The sequence below is a fragment of the Cupressus sempervirens genome, chromosome 7 (genome assembly GCF_028749045.1).
Source record: "Cupressus sempervirens isolate cs-2001-9-10 chromosome 7, ASM2874904v1, whole genome shotgun sequence".
Lineage (NCBI taxonomy): Eukaryota > Viridiplantae > Streptophyta > Pinopsida > Cupressales > Cupressaceae > Cupressus > Cupressus sempervirens.
Genome location: NC_143124.1, coordinates 178,520,808 through 178,542,394, shown reverse-complemented (window position 1 = coordinate 178,542,394; position 21,587 = coordinate 178,520,808). Strand labels below are relative to the sequence as shown.

General features: G+C 37.3%; 1 protein-coding gene across 1 annotated transcript; it reads left to right on the top strand.

The window, feature by feature from the left end:
- The first annotated feature begins 512 nt into the window (after nucleotides 1-512).
- On the top strand, nucleotides 513-8,180 carry LOC149546089 (uncharacterized). Its single transcript, XM_089790997.1, has 3 exons — nucleotides 513-615; nucleotides 816-5,004; nucleotides 5,180-8,180. Exons 2-3 carry the CDS (start codon nucleotides 1,048-1,050, stop codon nucleotides 7,970-7,972), a joined length of 6,750 nt encoding a protein of 2,249 aa, XP_089647123.1. The 5' UTR covers nucleotides 513-615; nucleotides 816-1,047; the 3' UTR covers nucleotides 7,973-8,180.
- Nucleotides 8,181-21,587: the final 13,407 nt, after the last annotated feature.

Genomic DNA, 21,587 nt, shown 5'->3' with positions numbered 1-21,587 from the left:
GAATATTAAATTTTTAACTTATTTTTAATCCATACTTTCCTTAAATTTTGGAGTTGAGCTTGAATATACAACACAGGTTAAGGGATCACTAGCTTAAAAAATTCCAAAATAAGGTATTGGATAAATCCTAACTAAAATGTCAAATAAGAGAAGAAGGAGCATAGGAATTGACAATAGGAACATATTGACAATATGAATGACTATTCCAACAACTATTTTATGGAATGGACATGAGTTCATTTTAGGGACAAAATGAGTTTGTATTCCTATAATCTATTTCAAAATAGGAAAGTGGAAAACATATTCCTAATTTCTTATTCTTATTCCACCGACCAAATTGATAAAAAATTATAAAAATGTGTTTTTCAATTTACAATTTGATGCTAATTATAAAAGAAAATAGAAATACATATTCTCATTTTACCTGAACTGCAAATTCTCTATCACATGATCGTGACATCATGGATAAAAAAAAGTACAGAAAATAATGATTTTAAGGAGAGCGCGGGAGATGTTTACAGCAAGATGAGTTGTGTGAGGAGGGGTACAATCGCTTCCATTGCTCGTCATCTGAGGTTGCAGTGATTCAGACAGAGGACGGAGATTTTTAATATGGTATGTAGACTATTCTAGCCTGCCTGCCTTTCTAGCATATGTAAAAATTGGATGCAACAAGAATATAAATAAATTCCTCATTGAAATTTTCTGTCATATTTCCATTTCTTCATTCCATATGGAACTGTTGTAATTTGGTAATTTTGTGCCAGTCCTTGTAATTTGGTCATTTTGTGAAGAATTGCATGGATTTGTTGCAGGTAGAGCTCTCTTTTGTTTTTTCTAGTTCTGCTCCAGTACCGTCGCTTGTGTAAAATACCAATTGTTTTAACCTCCCGTGTGTGCCGAACTTCTATCTAATTTTACAGAAATTGAGTTGGGGATGGGGTTCTCTTTCCAGTTCTCCCTGCATGTATAGGCATTTTCTTCTTTCGATTCCACTGAACCCTGTCACTATCTCTGCGTAATTTCCCGGTAATCTACCTTCTAGCCATGTCAGATCTTGTTTCGATCCCTCGGAATGAAATGGCAGAACTTGCCATTGTTCATTTCATGAAAGACAAGTCACCGGCCAAATATGTGTATAGCGAGGAGGGAGAGACTTCGGCGTCTGCTGACATTTCGTCCCTTCACGTTGAAAATGAAGGTGAAGGTGTGAATGGAACCGCAGATGTGGAACCGCTTTCTCTTAATCTGTTTAGGGTTATGCGCATTGTGCCTGACAAGCAGGATTACAGCTTTGTTGAAAAGGTTCATCTTCCGCAGGATGGAGTTCTGAACCTCTGCAATAAGCTTGTGCCCTCCTCTGCATCTGCCTACCTAGGTGAGCCACCGCGGGTTCGTATCAATTTCAATTCGCTGAATCAGCTATGTTTACCTGCGGTTGGGTTCTATGGAGATAAGACCATGATGGTCAACATTTTCCGCAAGGAAAATCTGGTGGATGACTCTGTTCTTGCAGAGATGGGAAGAAGAAGTTTGGAGCCTGGATTATATGTAAGTCTTCCTGAAGAAGGATGTAGCGTGGTGGTTTTCTACTGGCATGAAGGTGAGCACTTTAAACAGACCTCTAGAAAGGACGCTTCTTGCAATTTCATCAGGTACCTGGTTGAACTTTGTGATAGCGTGTATGTGTGTGTGAAAGGGAGTTACCCGTTTGAAACTATGGCCGCCTCTGCAACAAATGCTTCTTCAAAAGCTAAGCGCACCAGAAGGATTCAGGTCTCCAGTGTGAAGAACTCGGAGAATGATGTGGAACTCTTGACTGGTTATAAACTAGGAATTGACGGAGGAACAAATAGTAATAAATCTCATCTAGGAGCACCTGCAAATTATAATGGAGGAGTGGCGTTCTGTGAAGGATATCAGCACTGTTGTTTCCTCTCAACAGAGAAGAGAGCTCCAAGAAGGTCTGCCAAAAGAGAAGTGGCGTCTATGAAGGCTTCTGAGTTTGGCAAAACGCTCAATATGTGGTCATCGGAGTCCAATGTTGATTACTCTAGACTGAGTAATAACCAATTCATAGACCTCCTGGAAAATGGTCAGCCCCAGGAGTTTCAGAAGCACGCAAAGTTGAAGGAATCTTTGAAGACGAGAGAGTCAGCAAGGAGCTCTGAACAAGTAGAAGAGTTTGAAAGAGCTTTTCTCCGGGTTCTTCCGGAATTCTGCCATCACGTTCAGCTTTTTGAGGGTGGCAAACACAACACAACAAAAGATAAAAATGGGCACACAAATTTAGAGAAAACAAAGGAGTTGGATTCATGCTCTGACATGGAGGTGGACAGCAACAGATTTGAGGAACTGCATCGAGAACTCTCAATGATTTTGGCAGGGGAGAGTAGTACTTGCAATGGAGATCAGAGGGTGTTGTTGCTCGGATCAGACATCAAATTTATGCGTAGCGACTGGGAGCACATGATTACCGTTGAAAGCCCGGGTCAAGGAAAGCATACAACGCCATTTATCTCTTATGAACAAGAAGTTGATGCCAAGTGCTCTCCTCAGTGCCCCTGCTCCAGAAAGATCAGTGGAAAGGCCAAATTCCTGCAGCCTGGTAGCGAGTTTAAAGAATTCCCATTCTCAGGTGATAAAGTTAAATTTGTTCTATCCACTAATGACAAGAAAGAAGTAGAAGGAATTGTTTATCTTGTTAATAAGACTGCCTCTTTTTCTGCAATTCGAAGTTGGGTAGAAAACATGGTTCCTGTTGAATTGAGATGTCTGGAAAGAAATGTAGTTTTCACCAGCTTCTTGTTCAGTACTGACGAGCCTCTTGCTTTAACATTTATGGAAGAGCATTTGTCAACTCAAAACTCGCAAAGTCTCCCACCCAATATCGGGTCTCAGTATGAAAAGTTCTGTAATGCCGACCATGCTCGGCCACCACTTGATATAGAGGCACTCCTATCTCACGATACTCTCAAAGCCGTGTGCTGTGAAGTCTATAAGGACAGTAAACGCAAGTTCATGGATAAAATAAAGGAGCTGTCAGCTCTGGTGTTTAAGGAGAAGAAGAAGGTGAACTTGGGCAAGGCGGAGCAGAGGCGATCCAGAGAAGTCGAGGATGAGTTTGTGCAGGAATTAAAGAAGAAGATGTCCACGGCAAAGAGTGACAGTCTAGTGACCCGATATATTGAAGAAGTTAAGACCATTAAGCCTTCGTGGATGAATCCATTTCCACGGCGAGTGGAGCTTAAGGTGACGGTATCAGTTGAGGAGGAACATCCGCTTGCCATTGTTTATAATGTTGGTGAACTGGCTCCGATGAGAAAAGACATATCTGAGATGAATAGCAACTGTTGGCAGCCGGTTGTCCCAGCGTGCAGAGGATCAGTAGAGTTAGCAGTCGTCAACCCTCACCAGGAAAGATTATTCAAAGTAGTCATCCTCAAGTCAGGAGAGCTAATGGTCTTCATTCACAATCTCATAGAATCCTGCTTGTATCTCTACCGTTGTCCCAAGATTGGTTGTAATATGAATAACATGGGTCGTCCTATTCATGCATTCAGGAGAGGATTCGACTTGCTGGCTGTAGATGAAGGTACCAGATCTATGGCTCTCTATGCAAAAGAGAGATCAAAGATTGATATATTCAAGTTTGACGAGTCATTTCGGAAGGTGTACTGGACTGGAGTTGAGGTTAATCTGGAATCGTATAAGGGGAGCAATATCATTACATGGATGCATTTAATTCCGGAGAAAATGGAGCTTTTGTTGGTTGACGACACCAACAGGGCAAGAGTGACTGAAATCCACGAGAGGCCTATGATGAAGGCAAGACATATTTCTCTTCCTTCGCAGAAGCACTCTTTGAGAGCATGCGTTTCTGGTGATGGATATTTCTTCCTCGTCTTCGGGCAGTTGCAACTTCAATGTGAAGATAGTGATGTTGCGGGCAGAGGGCATGCAAGTCCTGGAAAAGTTCTTGACATTTATGTTTTGGGTGATACTATGAGCCACTTAAAGACAATCCCGTTGGATGCAAGAGAATTCAACATATCTGATTTGGAACAACTTGAGGCGAAAGTTACAATCTTTGGGTCACAAAGTCAGCTTTTGCTATATAGCCATGTAGATGCTCCAGGTTGTATCGTTTCATATGTCCTGAAAACTGCTTTAGCTAGAGAAGTTGTGCAGTTAAACCAAGTGGATCAGATTAAAGCTCCGGAAGATGAAATAGAAATTGGTGGGTCGTGTCCCTATTTGGGTTACATTTATCACATTTTTGACAAGTTTGCAGTATCACCTAAGTTGTTTCCAGATGCTAGGAAGTGCATTACATTCAAAGTGGTAATGGAAAGGAAAAGATCAGATCGCTGCAATGGTGAGGCATGTCTCGCATATTTAGAAGCTCTAATCAGGAAACTTAAGGCTGGAAAAGACAAAGATTTTTCAAGTATGAAGATTCAATTTGAAGTGAACAATATAGAGAATTGCACAATTTCAGCTGCAACAGAGCAGCAGATGCAGGTGAAAATGGGAATGTGGGTTCGGAAGCTTGTATCGCTTGTTCCCATCCAAATAGCTCGTGCGGAAAACAATGCAATGGTAGCTCTCAAGGATGGACTTCAAATACCAGCTGATGTTAGCTATGTGGACAGCGTATCACTTGCTTACTCCATACGATTTGGGTTCTATGATGCGGTCCTTAATAGTTGGAAGGGCAAGATTAAGGTCATTTCTTCCATGGGAAAGCAAAGTTCAGGAAAGTCATATTTGTTGAATCATCTGTCAGGGTCTCTTCTTGATGTCGCAGGTGGCAGATGCACAGATGGAGTGTGGATGACCGTTGCAACAGGCGACGATGGAGATGGCAGCGAGGGAAGCAGCTGTTTGTATGTGCTATTGGACTTCGAGGGACTCGGCAGTTTCGAGAGAAGTGAACAGGAGGATATGCTGCTTTCTGTTCTCAATGCCGCTGTCAGTAACATCACAATATTCAACAAAAAGGTGTGTCATTTCTCTCTAAGCACCAACTTTATATATATGTGTGTATTTTTTTTTGGTTTAAATCCTGGCCGCCTCGAGAGTGCACACTAAGTCGAAAGGAGATGGTAACTAAGTTTATATGAGCTATATAACATGAAAAATGATTTTTCTGCTGAACCTTCGTTTGGTACTACAGGATTTTCACTTGGACAAGGATACAGAGTCTGCGTTCAGCCGCTTCCAGAGTGGAATTCATCTTCTGAAGCAGGACAGAAAGTTATTTAAAGGTCTATTTTACATTGCAATCAAGGATGTGGACACATCTGATGTAGAAGACCTTATGCAAGAATTTCATCAGAAGATTTCCCAAATATGCAGCAAATCACAAGAGAATTTCATTTTGAAAATGTACGATGGAAATGTCGAGATTGCTGCTATGGCTCCTTATAATAGATCTGAGTATTATAGAGAGAGCCTCAGTGAACTAGCAGAAACGGTGGCTTTTAGAATCCACTCTTGCTATGATAGTGGATTCTCCTTCTTGAGGGATCTGAAGCTTATTATAGCTCAAATTGCAGCAAAGGACTGGACCTCGATTGACAGCAAGCGAGTTGCTGTGACTGTTGATATTCTAAGGAGAAATCTCTTCTCTGCTGTCCACATGGGATGCCTGTCCGTGACAAATACAAGTGAAGAACTGAGGGTTTTGGATAACTTCGACACGCAGGAGGAAGTTCTTGATTTTCCTGTTCTTGTCGGTGATTCTTCATGTAACATAACAGATACAGGATTGTATCTGTCACCGTGTACACAATCAGAAACTCCACTTACTATAAGAGACGTTATCAACCAAATCAGGTCAAAACTGGAAATGTTTTTACCCAGGAATGGTAGCAACGGGGAGGAGTGGCATTCTTTATTTGAAAACTTCCTGGAAGCACTGGCAGACAGAAGGCATGAGAGAGTTCAACAGTGGATAAGTACTAACACAAAAGATTTCTGTGATAATGACGAGGTAAAAAGATTGCAGCTAGAGGCTGATGTAGCACTTGGGAAAGTAAAGCAAAGCCTAGTAGTTTGTGGATGCAAATGTGCTGATTGCTTCTGGAGGTGTTTGATGGAGAAAGGCCACCGCGATCAACATTCTTGTATGGGGAGTCATAAGTGTACGGAAAATTGCAGTTATTGTGCTCGAGAAGGAGATGGCTCAAGTCTATGCGGGGATTTAGCAGGGCATGAAGGAAATCACAATTGCAAAAAGAGAAATCATACATGTGGTGAGAGCTGCTGCTTCTACGAGATGTCCTCAAATTGTAACGAGCGATGTTCTCTGGGGCCAGGGCACTCTGGCCAGCACAAGTGCAATTCTCCTCAACACATTTGCCGTGCTAATTGTTCTCTCCCAAGTTGCAATAATCCCTGTGTTGCTCCGATTGAATCCAACCACGAAACACATCAGTGCCATGAGAGATATTGTCAGAGCAAATGCACCATAGATGGGTGCAGCAGGACATGTGGGGTTAAAGATCATTTCCATGGTATGGATCAAAATGCAGAGCATTTGTGCGGAAATGAGCATGCTTGCACCCATGAGTGTGAGATGCCGGGAATATGTGAAATCTTCACCGAGCTTGTGAAGCAAACCCGGGTTTTTCAGGGACAACGGGGATCTTTTGAGTATGAACTTGTGTCAGAGCAAAATGGCCTGCGCAAAGGCTGTTGCATTCCCATTCCTCCCTACGAAACAGATCACGAGGGTCCGCATGTTCACACAAAGAAAGAAGATTCTGTGCACTATTGTGACACCCGATGCCAATCCTGTGGTTACTTCTGCCAGCTCCCAATAGACCACTCAGGTCTGCACGATACAGTGCACGGCAATATGAAAAATGCAAGTTTCATTTCAGAGGGCGAAGATATTGATATTGAAGACCGCAAGTATAAATGGGGAGAGACAGGGGAAGCAGAAATGTGTAACATGTATTGCAAGAAACAGGGGCGAGGACATATCCATCTGGTTTTTTGTCCGGGCTCCAGGAAATGCACAGGCAACCTCTATGATGGTTCGAGGCACGAAACAGTGAAATATGGACCTGATGTGGATGTTCCGAAAGATGAGATGACTCATGAAACTTACTGGCAGTATGTTAGGTTTGTTGATCCTTGCACCGAAGAAGAGAGGGAGGATTTTGACCGGTGCAACCACTTATGTAAATCCGAGGAGCACGAGGCAGAAGCCGGAGGTGTTTCTGACAAATCATTTTGCACTGAGAAACTGTGGCATGCACCTATCAAAAGTACCGGGCAGAGTCTAAGCTCTGCAGGTTATATAACTGATGATGGCCACCATTTTGGATGTGATCACTCTAAGAATGTCCCTCACCATGCTATATTTATCATTGACAGATCAGGTTCCATGGGCTCTTCAGACATTATGCCCACTATGGCGAAGTTCAATAATCATAATTGCAGGCTTGGATGCGTCTACGAGGCTATTCTCAGGTTCATACAAGCCCGCCTTAGAACAGTTTCTGATGATTCTGTATCGGTGGTTCTATTTGACACAAGTGCATCTGTCCCCTTCGAGATGGAAAATTTGGAAGAAGGTGTTGTTGATCGCCTTCTTCCGTATCACCCAGGTGGAGGAACTACGTATTCATCAGGGTTGGATGTGGCAGAGAGAATATTGATTAAAGGAGCCCAGAACCATCTTGTGGACGTCAAAAAACCGGTTGTTATCTTCCTGAGCGATGGGGGAAACAATGGTGGAGCGGATCCCCTGTATCATGTGGACAAAATGAAAAGAGTAGATCCTAGAATGATACTTCATACAATTATGTTTGGAAGGGATCCCACAATGAACATTCTGATGGAGATGGCAAAGAAAGGAGGCGGAACTTTTGAGCAAACATTGGATGAGATTCAGTTGGCACGGAGCTTCGAGAATCTGGCCGAAAGCTTCAAACCCCAAGTTGCAGCGTTGATGTAAGAGGCCTTTTCTGCTTTTTAGAATTTTGTCTTAGGTATTAACGACGCCCCTTGTGTTATCTGTCTACTTTTGAAGTTTGTTGCTCTGGTAGCAGCACTAGTATTTGTCGATATCATTAATCACTATAAAATGTTTAGTTTATAATATGATTGTATGATGTAATCAGTCTACTGATTAATATATATGGCAATCAAAATCTTTTTGCACATATTTTGTTTATCATAGATGTTCGTTGCTTGCATATTGTTAAGTTAATTGTATTATGTAGCCATTTTTAGATGGGTAGTCTCACTCTTAGAATAATAAGTTATCAAATAGATTAACATTGTAATTGGTGTACTATAATTTGATTTGTCTAAGTTATAGTTCAATTTTCTATTATAAAATGAAAATAGGAAAACGATGAAACAAGAATTCATCTGTAAACCTTTTCCATTCAAGAAATAGAAATCCTAATCCTATAAACTTAAACATAAATGAACTAGAGAGTAGACATAATAATAAGTGATGTAGGAGCCATAATTCTATTTTTAGATCTGCTTTACATTCTTAGATGTGGTGGTATATGTTTTCACCACCTCTTTATTTACAAGACAGGAGGCAAGTTCTAATTAGGTGTCTAAATTGGTAGAAGTAGATAAATAAGTGGTACGAGTGGAATTTTTACCGTGTCATGGCTGTAGTATTTTGTTTCTCTGTCATATGAATGTTAGGCATGGCACTTCTTAAGCTCAATAAGCTTGGAATGTGTTTGTATCATATGATTTAAAGAGTTGTCTGTAGGAGAATGTAGTGTTAATAAACTTATGAAATAAAAATGAAGGGATATTTATAATTATAAGTAAAGATTATAGTCAATGGTTATCTACATTATTTTATATTTTGGAGAATCGTAATTTTTTAGTCTTACGTAGAGTCACCGGGCTATAGAGTTTCAGGGAGAGGTCAGAGTTTTGGTAAATCAGTATTCTAACGGTTGATTTCTTTATAATCCTAATATTATCTCTCAATTCTTTTATTTCTGATCGGTGAAGACATATGAAAACTATCCAAAATTATAAAACCATGTTCCAACATCATGTACAAGTTTGTGTCGGCTTCACTCCCCTGAACTGATCTTCCCAGCTACTGTTTATGTATTGCAATATTTACCCAACTCTGAAATAGATGTCTGATGCTGATAAGGATCCCCTGGTAATAATTTTTTGTGTCTTTTGTTTCTGCTGTTAAAAATATTTTCCGCATTCATATTTGAAAAATAATTCCAAGTAGACACTTCTAAAAAACTTTTCCCCAATTCGATTACCGCACTTTCTGCTTAAATGTTCTGCCCTGCCTGATTCCATTCTTGCCGAAGAAGTTTCCAGAAGTGAGTGAATATTATCATTTTTCTAAAAGCAATACCTTTTTTTTTTAGTGAACCTTTCATTGCTCTCAGTTTTGAGCACTTCAACTACTGTTAGTGCTATTTTTACCCACAATGTTCTCCTTTCGTCCATCTCGCACGTTAGTTTAAATGAACTAACTTTATTTATTTTTTACGTTAACACAAAGTGCTACCTAGTTATTTTTATTTCCAAGGGTTTTCTATCAAATATTATTAAATATTTAATTTTTGTTGAGTAGAAGATTTAAGGTATTAGTTTTTGAATTTTAGTTGAGTATTAAAAGATTGAAAAAGAGTGTCCTTACACATTTTAAAATTTATAGTAATGTAAAAATAATCTATCTATAATGTTATAATAATGTAAAATAAATTGATAAAAAAACACAAAATTATAAAACTAATAAAATTTAAATTCATTTAAAATTATACAAATTCATTTAGAATTACAAAGCTATGTATGTAGAGGTACATGTGTATTGTTATTAGTACTTGTTGATAGTATTGTGATATACTTTAGATTTTATACTTTAGCGAGTGATTAATTTTTTTGGTTTCTACCTATTCCAATTAGCCATTCTTTAAATTTCTTTATCAAACTATTACATTGCATATTACAGATACAAGATTTTTAACTCTACAATTTTTAGAAAATGTTTTTTTACAATTTGATTGGGTGAACTCATATACCTCTTATATTGGCCCCATAGATTTTAAATCTAATATATTTTAAAACTAAAGGAAAGTACTAAGCCACTATGTGACATTTGTTTTTTATTTTTAAAAGATTTTTTTAAGTACTTTACATGATTTTCAATTTTACCTGTAATCTTTCTATTTTATATTTCATGTTTTAGATACAAACCATTACAAATTCTACAAAATTAGTTTCAAAAAATTGTAAACTATTATTAAAATTTTACAAGCAAACTATTCAACTTAAAATAATTTTATACTTTTATTAAACAATATTCTCATAAATTGAAAGTTTTGGTCTTTCTAAATAATCTAATTAGAATATAAAAAATCATGCTAAGAACTGGCTTTTCCTTATTTGCACAAATATTAAACAACATGAAAATTTAATTTTATAGAAAATTGTCTTCTTCTCTTTTTCTTTCTCTTGCATTCAATTTCTACCAAAAGGAGAGCTCTTGTTAGTAATTTTTTATTATCAAATGTAATCAATTAGACAGTTTTGTTATTATTGTTGTTTTAATATTTTCAAATCATTGTCATCTTAGTTATCATTTTAAATTTAAATGAAATCAATTTTTAACGACGACATTCATTTTATAATTATCTAATTGTTTTGTAGTTTTTGATGAATATTTTGATTAGCTATTGTGCTATTATTTTAATACATAGGGAAATATTGTTCTAAGCTTAAGAATTTTACATAATTATTTAGTTGAATGATATTATTTACAATTATTTACATGATGTTTTTATGTTTATTGGTATTGTATGAAAATATAGTTAAAATCATTTATACATAATAAAATTGACGAGTTTTGGTGTAGAAAACAATTATTTTATGGAAAAAATTATTATTATATTTATAAGTTAATTATATGACGATTCAACGATAATTGTCTTAATTTTTGTCATTAATAATAAAGAAACGTATATGACTAATTATATTATTATTGACCATTTCAAATAATTGTTGAAATTATATTAGATTGAGTGATGTCAAGAAATGCAATAAACTTCTTTATTAATTTCCTTAAAGACCTAGAAGAGTTATTTATTCATTTATCAATTAGAAGATGTAGATTGTTAGACTAATTCTAAGAGTTTAAATAGGGATGTAACTATTGTGTGCTCTCATCTTACTTGATAAAAACCTTGGTGATAGAAGTGTTAGTGTTTAGATCGCTGCAAATGCATTTGCATTGTCTGTTTGATATGCATTTTCTTCCAAGGGTGGTGAACTCTCTCTTTATTTAAATTGTGGATAAGAAATTGATAGACATGTCCCTTCCATTATTAATTTAATTAATATAACAATTGATTATTTAACTACACATACACAGACACACATCTATATATCTTTAGTTTAGTCTCATGGGTTTATCCAACAAAGCTACCAAACATCAACACTCCTTAGTTAGGGAGGATAAACACACAATATTGCATCGATGTAAAATAAGGAATAGTAAGTTATAAGAATATCTTTGATAAGAAGATATAAGAGTAATGGACTAACGAATGTCAAGTCACATAAGATTCCCCAAGTACACTTTGAGTAACGACCTCTTGAATGTTGAGTTGCAAGATATTCACCAAGTACTCTTGGGTAATGGCCTCCTAAACATCAAGTCACATGATATTCACCAACTTTGAGCATTGACCTCTTGAACATCAAGTTGCGTGACATTCACCAAGTATTCAAAAAAAAGTTCATAAGGTATGTGTACGTGTATCCTCAATAATACTCACCATAGGAACATCCACGATATATTTAAGTACCTTAATCCATCATGCAAGATATTATCTATCATGATATGTTTCACCCATCATAAGATGTATGTCACAATAGAAGGTCATGGTCTATTTAAGGAACTTAATCCACCATGCAAGATATAATCTATCATGATTTGTTTCAACCATCATAAGATGTCTATCGCAATAGAAGGTTAAGTTATTGTCAAATCATAACTATTCAATAACTTCTACAAATACAACTGCTAATCATTTCTAAGTCATCACTTCATTACAATGTACACAGGTGGTAGGCCCATCAAAATCATGTAGTCACACATTGATTTTTAAACTCCCTCTAAATATGAATCTTTTAATATCCTCATCTAATATTGCCTTTGATGAAGTGTCAAACTCCCTTTGAATCTAATATTAGTCTCACTTTTCTTGCAAGAACATACTCGGAGTGAAAGGAAAAGATTAAGGCAAATAACTCTTATAATATATATAGAAATATGAATAAGAGAGAGACTACAGTGAGTAGATAAAGGAAACACTTAAGGATAATAAATACTTATCTGTACATCAACATCCTTGATTTTCCTCATCATTTTTGATGTGGTTGCATTTGAAGTAATTATACATATAATACTAAATTCCTTTCGCCCTTCTAATTTAGTTATTTTCAACAACTACTCTTAGTAGATGATGATCATTGATTTAGTGTTTTACTCATTACCTTTTTTTAATATCGTTTGTCATTGTCAATTTTAATCTCTTATTATAAGGGTAAATGCAAGTTGAGTACCAAAATTGTAGAAGTCCTTGAGGAAAAAATAGTAGCTAGAAATGGGTACTCGTTTATCAAAAAGCACTAGTACATTTGGGCTCATTTTTTGACCTTTATTGGTCAAAATTTTGACCCAATTTTCGACCAAACTTTGACCAAATTCAACTTGCACATTGGTCAAAAAAATTTTGGTCAAAATTTTGACCAACTCACTGGTTGGTCAAAATTTTGACCAATGCATTGGTCAAAAACCTACCATACTCATTGTGTAGGTTCAAATAGGAATTGGTCAAAATTTTGACCAACAAAGGTAGAAAAAAATTTGTTCATTGGTGGAAATTTCGACTAACGAAGGTAGAAAATTTTTTTAAGCTTTGGTGGAAATTTCGACAAACAAAGGTAGAAAAAAAATTTAGGCGTTGGTGGAAATTTCAACCAATGAAGGTGGAAATTTTGACCAACAAAGGTAGAAAAAATTTTAGGCGTTGGTGGAAATTTCCACCAACAGCTAGGTGTAAATTTTTTTCAGGCATTCTATAAAACAATTCACATGTCTTGCCTATGGTATGACATTTTACATGCATCCTACACTCTCTCATCCAATTGATGATGGATTACACAAAGTGATCTGAAACCATGATTCTAAAAAACACACACAATCAAATCCAAAATGAACTTGCACTACAAATGGATTGTGGAAATCTGATATTGTTAATTTTACATGCATATCTACCAGGACAAATATGTGTTTAAGTTGTGATTGTCCTGGTAGACATGCATGCAATTTTACCAATATCAGATTTCCACAATCCATTTGTAGTGCAAGTTCATTTTGGATTTGATTGTGTGTTTTTTAGCATCATGGTTTCAGATCACTCTGTGTAATCCATCATTAGCCAGATGAGAGAGAGTGCAGGATGCATGCAAAATGTCATATCATATGCAAGGCATGTGAACTGTTTTATAGAATGCCTGAAAAACACCGACAGTAACTAATATGAAGAATATATGATTAGTTATATGATTGAGACAAATCATGTACCAGTGAGTTGGTCAAAATTTTGACCAGAAAATTTTTGACCTAGTGGTTTTACCACCTTGCCCCAGCAAGTGGGCTCGCTCAGTGTGCTTGCAAAATTTCCCCATAGAGTTGCTTCTCTAAGCCTGCTCACCATGTAAACTCACTTGGTCGGCATGCCAAGTTGACTTTTCCAGTATGCTCACTAGGTCGGCTCACCAAGTCAACTAACGAAGTCACCCCACCAAGTCATCTGTTTAAGTGCGCTCATCAAGTTGACACTTTAAGTTTTCTCATCAAGTCACCCAACCAAAGTGCCTCATCAAGGTCAGTCTTTAAGTACACTCAGCAAGTCGGCTCACCAAGTCGCTTCGCGAAGTTGCCTCACCAAGTGACCTCAATAAGTCAGCTCGCCAACTTGCGCCACCAAGTCACCACTTTAAGTCGACTTGCCATATTAGCTCGCTAAGCTGACTCCCATAGTCAGCTCACCAAGCCGACAATTCAAGTATGCTCACCAAGTCGACTCTTTAAGTTCGCTCACCAAGTTTGCCCCCTAGGTCAACTCTCCAGGTCAGCCCACCAAGTCACCCCCACTAAGTCACCTCAACAAGTTGACTCTTTAAGTTAGCTCACCATGTTGACTCACCCAGTGGTTTTACCACCTTGCCTCAGCAAGTTGGCTTGCTATGTGTGCTTGCCAAGTTGCCTCACTAAGTTTCTTCTCTAAGCCCACTCACCATGTCAGCTCACTTCGTTAGCTCACTAAGTCGACTATTCAAGTACGCTCACCAAGCGGGCTGACCAAGTCACACCATCAAGTTGACTATTCAAGTGCGCTTGCCAAGTTGACTCTGACTTCATCAAGTCGCCCTACCAAAGCCCCTCATCAAGGTCAGTCCTTAAATCTGCTCACCAAGTTAGCTCACCAAGTCGCCTCACCAAGTCAGCTCGCCCACATGTCCCACCAAGTCCCCAAGTCTGCTCGCCAAGCCGACAATTCAAGTGTGCTCACCAAGTTGACTCTTTAAGTTTTCTCACTAAGCCCATCCCCTAGGTCAACTCTCCAGGTCAGCTCACCAAGTCACTCCCACCCAGTCACCTCAATGAGTTGACTCTTTCAGTGAGCTCACTAAGTCTACTGTTCAAGTACGCATGCTAGGTCAGCTCGCCAAGCCAGGCCACCAAGTCAAGTCACCAAGTCGACTGTTCGAGTACACTCACAAAGTTGACTCTTTAAGTTCGCTCATCAAGTCACCCCACCAAAGCGCCTCATCAAGGTCAGTCTTTAAGTCTGCTCACCAAGTTAGCTTGCCAAGTCGCTGCACCAAGTTGATTCACCATCTCGCCTCACCAAGTGGACTCGCTAAGTCAGCTCGCCAACTTGCCCCACCAAGTCGACTGTTCAAGTATGCTTGCCAAGTTGACTCTTTGAGTTCATTCATCAAGTCACCCCACCAAAGTGACTCATCAAGGTCAGTCTTTAGGTCTGCTCATTGAGCTTGCTCACCAAGTCAGCTCGCCATGTCACATCTCTAAGTGGCCTCGCTAAGTCGGCTTGCCAACTTGCCCCACCAAGTTGCCACTTTAAGCCCACTCACCATGTTAGATTGTTGGGCCGACTCCCCAAGTCAGCTCGCCAAGCTGACAATTGAAGTACGCTCACCGAGTCAACTCTCTAAGTTCACTCACCAAGTCCGCCCCCTAGGCCAACTCTCCAAGTCATGTCACCAAGTCACCCCCACTTGCCCCACCAACTCGCCACTTTAAGTCGACTTGCCATGTCAGCTCGCCAGGCCGACTCCCCTAATCTGAACTCCTTATATAGAAATAAATGTTCAGTACTACATTTAACCTCATTTTTTGACCAAAATTTTTGACCATTCACTAAATAAGTTTAATTTGGTCGGAATGTTAAGGCAAAAAATTTCTTTTTCTACATGTAAGCCCCGTGTTGGTCGAAATTTCGACCAATACGGGGCTTATGCATAAAAAAACAAATTTTTTTTTGTAACTTTCACTTTGTCTTTCCTGCGCGCGAGTTTTCTGTGATGACGACCGCTACTCCCACCCGCATGGGAGATGCTTGGGGCTCGAAATTGAGGAGGAGGGGAGTCCTCTTCCCATTACCATTGCCAAATTGTAGCATTCATTTTGACATTTTAAAACAAGGCGTTTTCTGTCAAAATTCATGAGTTGATTAAGTGAATGCAATAAGTGCATGACCTCAGGTCTTTGCGAGTTGAAAGTTGATCTCAAGTTTTAACTTTTTGCAAGTTTACCACAAATGCACCCTCTCTCAAAATCATGTTTTAACAGTGTTACCGTAAATTTGGGGCAAGCTGACTCTAATGGGTTTCAGAGGTGAATTTTCTCACACCTTTTTGGATGGCAGAAAAAGTAATATAGAAGCAAACAGTGTTACCCTAAATTTGGGGCAAGCTGACTCTTATGGGTTTCAAGGTGAATTTACTCACATTTTCTGGATGGCAGTAAAAATAATATAGAAACAATGAAGGGTTAAATTTTGAACACGAAGAACAACAAGAAATTACAAGAATTGCAATTTATTATTTATGTAAACAATATGAGTAAAACAATCTCAAATTCATGCAGAGTTGATGTAGGGATATCCACGTGGAGGGAGCTGTGCAGAGTTTTTTATATAACCATTCACTCTTACATTATAACTTTGACTATATATTTAGCACGGAAATGAAACTACTAGGTAAAGTAGCATGGGAGATAGTGATGTTCATTTTTTCAACTTTCGTACGAAGGGCAGATTTTGGGGAAAGATTTGAAGTTCTTTTTTGGAGAATTTGAAGGTTTTTTCCTGCAACTCTGCTGCCCATTTCCTTTTCTTTGTTGTTATATATTTTAGATTTGTATGTGTTTTGAGTGTTGATTGAGACATACGAGAAATCGGGTTCCACACTCCTTGCAAGAGTTATACTGGTGTTCAAGATTTGTATTAGAGACAGCAATTCTGACTATGTCTTTACCTGTCTTTGGCATCTTGAATGAAAATCATACCATTAACTAGGGTCTTTCATATAAACACATCCAGAAATAAAGCACTTGTGAATGGCCTAAAACCATGCATGCAAGATGCTACGATTCTCTGTTAATGCATTATTAATTTATTGATCACAGAACTAAGAATATAGTATGACTCTTTCATGTCATGTAGTGGGATTCTACCAACTCTCCTCTCATCTATATACAATTATATAATGCAATCTTACATGACTCTAACAATGGAAAGGTTTTTCATTTTCTGTTATGGAATAGCTTTCAACATTTTTGTAAACATGACCTGACCAGTCACTATTTTTAATACTTGTTTATGTCTTTCTATCATCAAGGAGCATAAGCTACATTTAATCCATCAACATAGAACCAAAAAATAAACTGCTATACTTGAATATAAAGATATTAATGTAAAAAAAATAGAAATATGCAAAATATTTTGACAACACAAAAAAGTCAGCTTTGTAGTAGTAGCTTACTGGAAGCTTTGAACATGCACCTCCATGCACAATGTCAACAAAGCCTGGGAAATTGGCTTCATATGAAATCAAATTATCTGTATTCAGTTGCTAAAGAAATCCCTATCCTAAAATAACTAGCAGTTGCATGTTGTTTTCATGCCAAGTAGCTGATTGGTTATGTTGTTTCCACAGAGAGGTTAAGCTTTTTTTGTAATGAGGAATTTTGATCACACAGTCACAATGCTGGCAAAGAAGATTTTGATTCATAAATATTCAAATAAATTGTGAAGCTTGAAACTGGCACAAATCTGTCAAATACAATCTGTAAATGCCTTACCACTCACCCCTCCCCACCTTACCAGGAGATCTTGTTGATGCGGTGTTTGAAATGGCAAACTAGAATCAATACACCCGCATTGATTATAAATCTATTTGAACAGTAAGGTATAAGAATACAAATTCACTTTTAGAATTCGTGTTTTATGTTCTGCACCTGCAAAACTGAGTAATATTTCTTTTAAGACGGTCCTCTAATTTTCTCTTCTAAGTATTTTGATCGGCAAGGAAAATCACTAAATCAGTAAGTCACATGATGGTGGAGAAAACATTGACTATAATTGAAAGGTGCAAACTGGGTAACACCATCACAGATCCATCAATTATTTTCTATTTCAACTCTTCAAGTAGCATGATCTCAATTTCAATAGCAGGAAACAATGCATGTGCACAGAATTTATGTTGCCAAGGATCTTGACCATTCATGGAGATTCATGGCTGAATGTATTGTAAACCTACAAGAGGATTCCCAATTTTTATTATTAAGACCGATCTTGCTTTCTTCAAACAATCCAAAGGGCTATTTGAGACACATTACTATTGACTATTAAATTCCAATCTCATAAAAAAATGGAGAAAGACAGCCTTCCAAGAGCCAGAAGCAATTCCTTAGTTCAGATCAGCTGTACTGCCGATGCACTAATTGTTGGAAGCTGCTCACAGAAGAGATCGTAATGTCAAGTATGACTGGAAATGTTAATCCTCAATCCAGGCTCATAGGATTGTTTATATTATCAAGTCATATTTAAAGACTACATCGCGACTTTGCCACAAAGTTGAAACAATATGCCAAACAAATATACAGATGTATCGGCTTTAAGATGGTAAACAGGTAAATTTTCAAAATGGAGGAGTTGCTTTGTCATTACAAAATATTTGGAAATTAATGCCTGAAAGAATAGTATTGGAGAACATGAAAGTGAAAGTGATGTAACCTTTCAACAGTAACAAGAATCTGTTAAGAAACCATTGTAGGTCAATGTGTTTGTAACAATGATATGTTTTCAATGACCTGGTAAATTATGAAATAATTGTGCACACAATAGCATAGCATAAGACATTCCAAAACAACCAACTTAAAAGTGTGTGCTTAAATGTTAAACTCTTACCCATAAAATTTTGAAGAATCGCTTGTTACCCATGTTAAAAATGTATAGAAGATGGTCTAAGAAACAATGGAAAAAATGTGCATGAGAGAGAGAATAATCTTAATGACTTATGAAAATCTCACACCATTACTTGATTCAGCATTGTTGAGCATCAAATTTAGTTCATAATGTGTAGTATCACTACTACATTTCATCTCATTTTTCGACCAAAATTTTTGACCATTCACTAAATAAGTTTAATTTGGTCGGAATCTTAAGGCAAAAAATTTCTTTTTTTACATGTAAGCCCTGTGTTGGTCGAAATTTCAACCAACACAGGGCTTATGCATAAAAAAACAAAAAAAATATTTGTAACTTTCACTTTGTCTTTTCCACGCACGGGTTTTCTGTGATGACGACTATTACTCCCACCCGCATGGGAGATGCTTGGGGCTCGAAATTGAGGAGGAGGGGAGTCCTCTTCCCATTACCATTGCCAAATTGCAAGATTGCCGAGGCCAAGGGTTCAGACATGGACTTCATCAATGTGGCGTACAACAACCTCATTCATGCCCACTGGGATTTTCTCTTAAATTGCCTCTGCGCTTACCCCGTTATGAGTAAGCCATGTTTTTCTCAAGACCCATCGAGACCACGTACTTGCCAGACAATTCTTCAACTGGGTTGGGCAGCAAAATGGCTTCACCTACAACATTGAGATGCATTGCTTGATGTTTCACATTCTAGTCAGGGTTAACAAGTTCAAAGCTGCAGTGGCTTATACATTCGTGTGGGTTTTCCTAGCTTTTGATGCTGGAGCATTTTTTGGAACACAAGAAATATTTGTCCTTAATGTCTGGTAGTTGCAGCACGTTGGCTTTTGTCACCCTTTTCATGGGTCAAGTGAAGATTAATCTATTGAGTGAGTTTAGAATATGGTAGCAGAGGGTAAGCCATTTGTGAAATACCATTGGCTTTCAACTAGTTTTCTGACATCAGTGTTGGTGCGAAGTAAAAAACACAAAATTTTAGTGCAAAGTAATTCCTATACATTGCATAATTATTGCATCTCACTTTTGGGTCATATAGGTGATGTGCTTTCTACAAGGCACACTGTGTCAAGTTCAAGAACCCTCATCTCCTCAATATCTACATCTGTAATAGAAACTTTCTCAGGGAGTTTGGGATTGTATTTTGATGCTCAAGAGAACAGCTACTCTGATAACTCTAATGGTCGTCTATTCAATATCATTGTCAATAATAGCTGGAAGGTTGATTCATTCCTATCTAGGCCAGAAAAAGTTGATGCCATGGAGTTGTTTGGGGTTCACTTTACAGGAGGTGACAGACCGTATCTAATTTCAGGTTTAGATGATCATATAGCCAAGGTACTCTTTAAAAATTCCTTCTTGGTTGACATTTGTTACTTTTGTTATGGATCTTTTTGAATAATAGTCCATTGCTCATTTTCTTTGGTGTACTTGTATCAGGTGTGGGATTACCAGACAAAAAGTTGAATCCAGACTCTTGATGGACATACCCATAATGTATCAATAGTTTGCTTTCATCCTGAACTTCCTATCATTATCACTGGTTCTGAAGATGGTACTGTACGCATTTGGCATTCAACAACATACAGGCAAGTTTATTGAATTATTTTTTTCACTGGATTTTTTAAAGCACAATGTAATTTTGCATATCATTTTATTTTATAGTCATCGAATCATTTGTAATAATAAGGGCCAATACAAATTTATTAGATGATTATTATGTACCCATTTTTTTTGTATGGGGCCTACATTATGTAAATTAATTTTGTCTTGGTTGAAGGTCTATTTACATCCCATTTTGACTGTTGTGTCCTATTTTTGCAATTGCTTCCTAAACACAAGGCTTTCTTCTTGAGTAAATCCCTCTAAAATTTTTAGACAATAGGTAATATCATGCCTTGAGGCTGGCTGGCCATTTTAATGTAGAATTTTGTGCCCCTACCCTGACCTACAAAAGACCGTTATGCCATGGATATTTATACATACTAAAATTAGCTAAAAATACCTTATATAATGTCTTAGTGAAGTTGTGATAAGATGGTTGATAAGTATTTTTACTTGGTATGATGGGAATATACCTTATGGAGCATGTTGTTTTGTTTGTATTCAATTTTTTCTCATCTTCTATCACTAGCAAATCTTATTGTTCTTTTATGATATTCTAAATATTGGAGCTTGTTATTGGATACATTCATGCGGTAGGTACAAACATTTTTCTTTTTCTTTTTTGGCACTTCTTAGCTCATGCTTTTGACTACTTGTTATGTAACTTCAGTTAATGCAACACAAATCATAATACATGTTATAACTATTAGAAGAATTATATATCTAGTGGATTATTACTATGCATCTCATATACTGTTTAGTATTACATTAAAAAATTTCATATTTTTTTAGGTTGTTCAAGATTTTTTTCGTTTAGTTATATTTTAAAATGGAAATTTGGAGTTTTTTTAATATATTTTTTAAATATGAAATAGTCATTTCCTATATCTTGTACTAAACTTTTACCTTATCCCAAATTGTGCCCCAATCTCCAAAACTGAGAGAGCTTTTCATACCCAATCCCCTAGGTTCTTTACTAATTGAAGGAAAGATACTTCTACCCTTCAAACAATCAAATTAAACCCTTTGATTTCTCAATAAGAGTGGCTCCCTATTGAGGCCTATCTATTTCAAAGAGTAGTTGGGATTGCTAAGTAGCTATAAGCTGTTACTAAATGGTGTGTTGGATACCAGTAAATCTTCTTTTGTCTGTACAAAGTTTTTTGTGTTTCACATGTTTTCTAACTGTTATCCATTAGGATAGTGATTAACCATAGCCACCATTCCATCATTTTAACCAAGTAAATTGATTAACTTGGCCCTAGCTTTATGTTTTGTGCCTATCATCCATAGTGCAACAACTAGAAACTTGCTAAAAGATCTTATTTTGGCACAAAAGGAAACTTGGTTTGAAACTTTGATGTATACCCATGCAATATTCCAAAGATCTTATTTTAGTACAAGAACAAGGAATGTTAGCATA

Bases quoted from the DNA above. Each gene is read 5' to 3' on its own strand.
- LOC149546089 (XM_089790997.1), top strand. From the start codon at position 1,048: ATGTCAGATCTTGTTTCGATCCCTCGGAATGAAATGGCAGAACTTGCC. The intron at 5,005-5,179 runs GTGTGTCATTTC...TTGGTACTACAG, and splicing joins TCACAATATTCAACAAAAAG to GATTTTCACTTGGACAAGGA.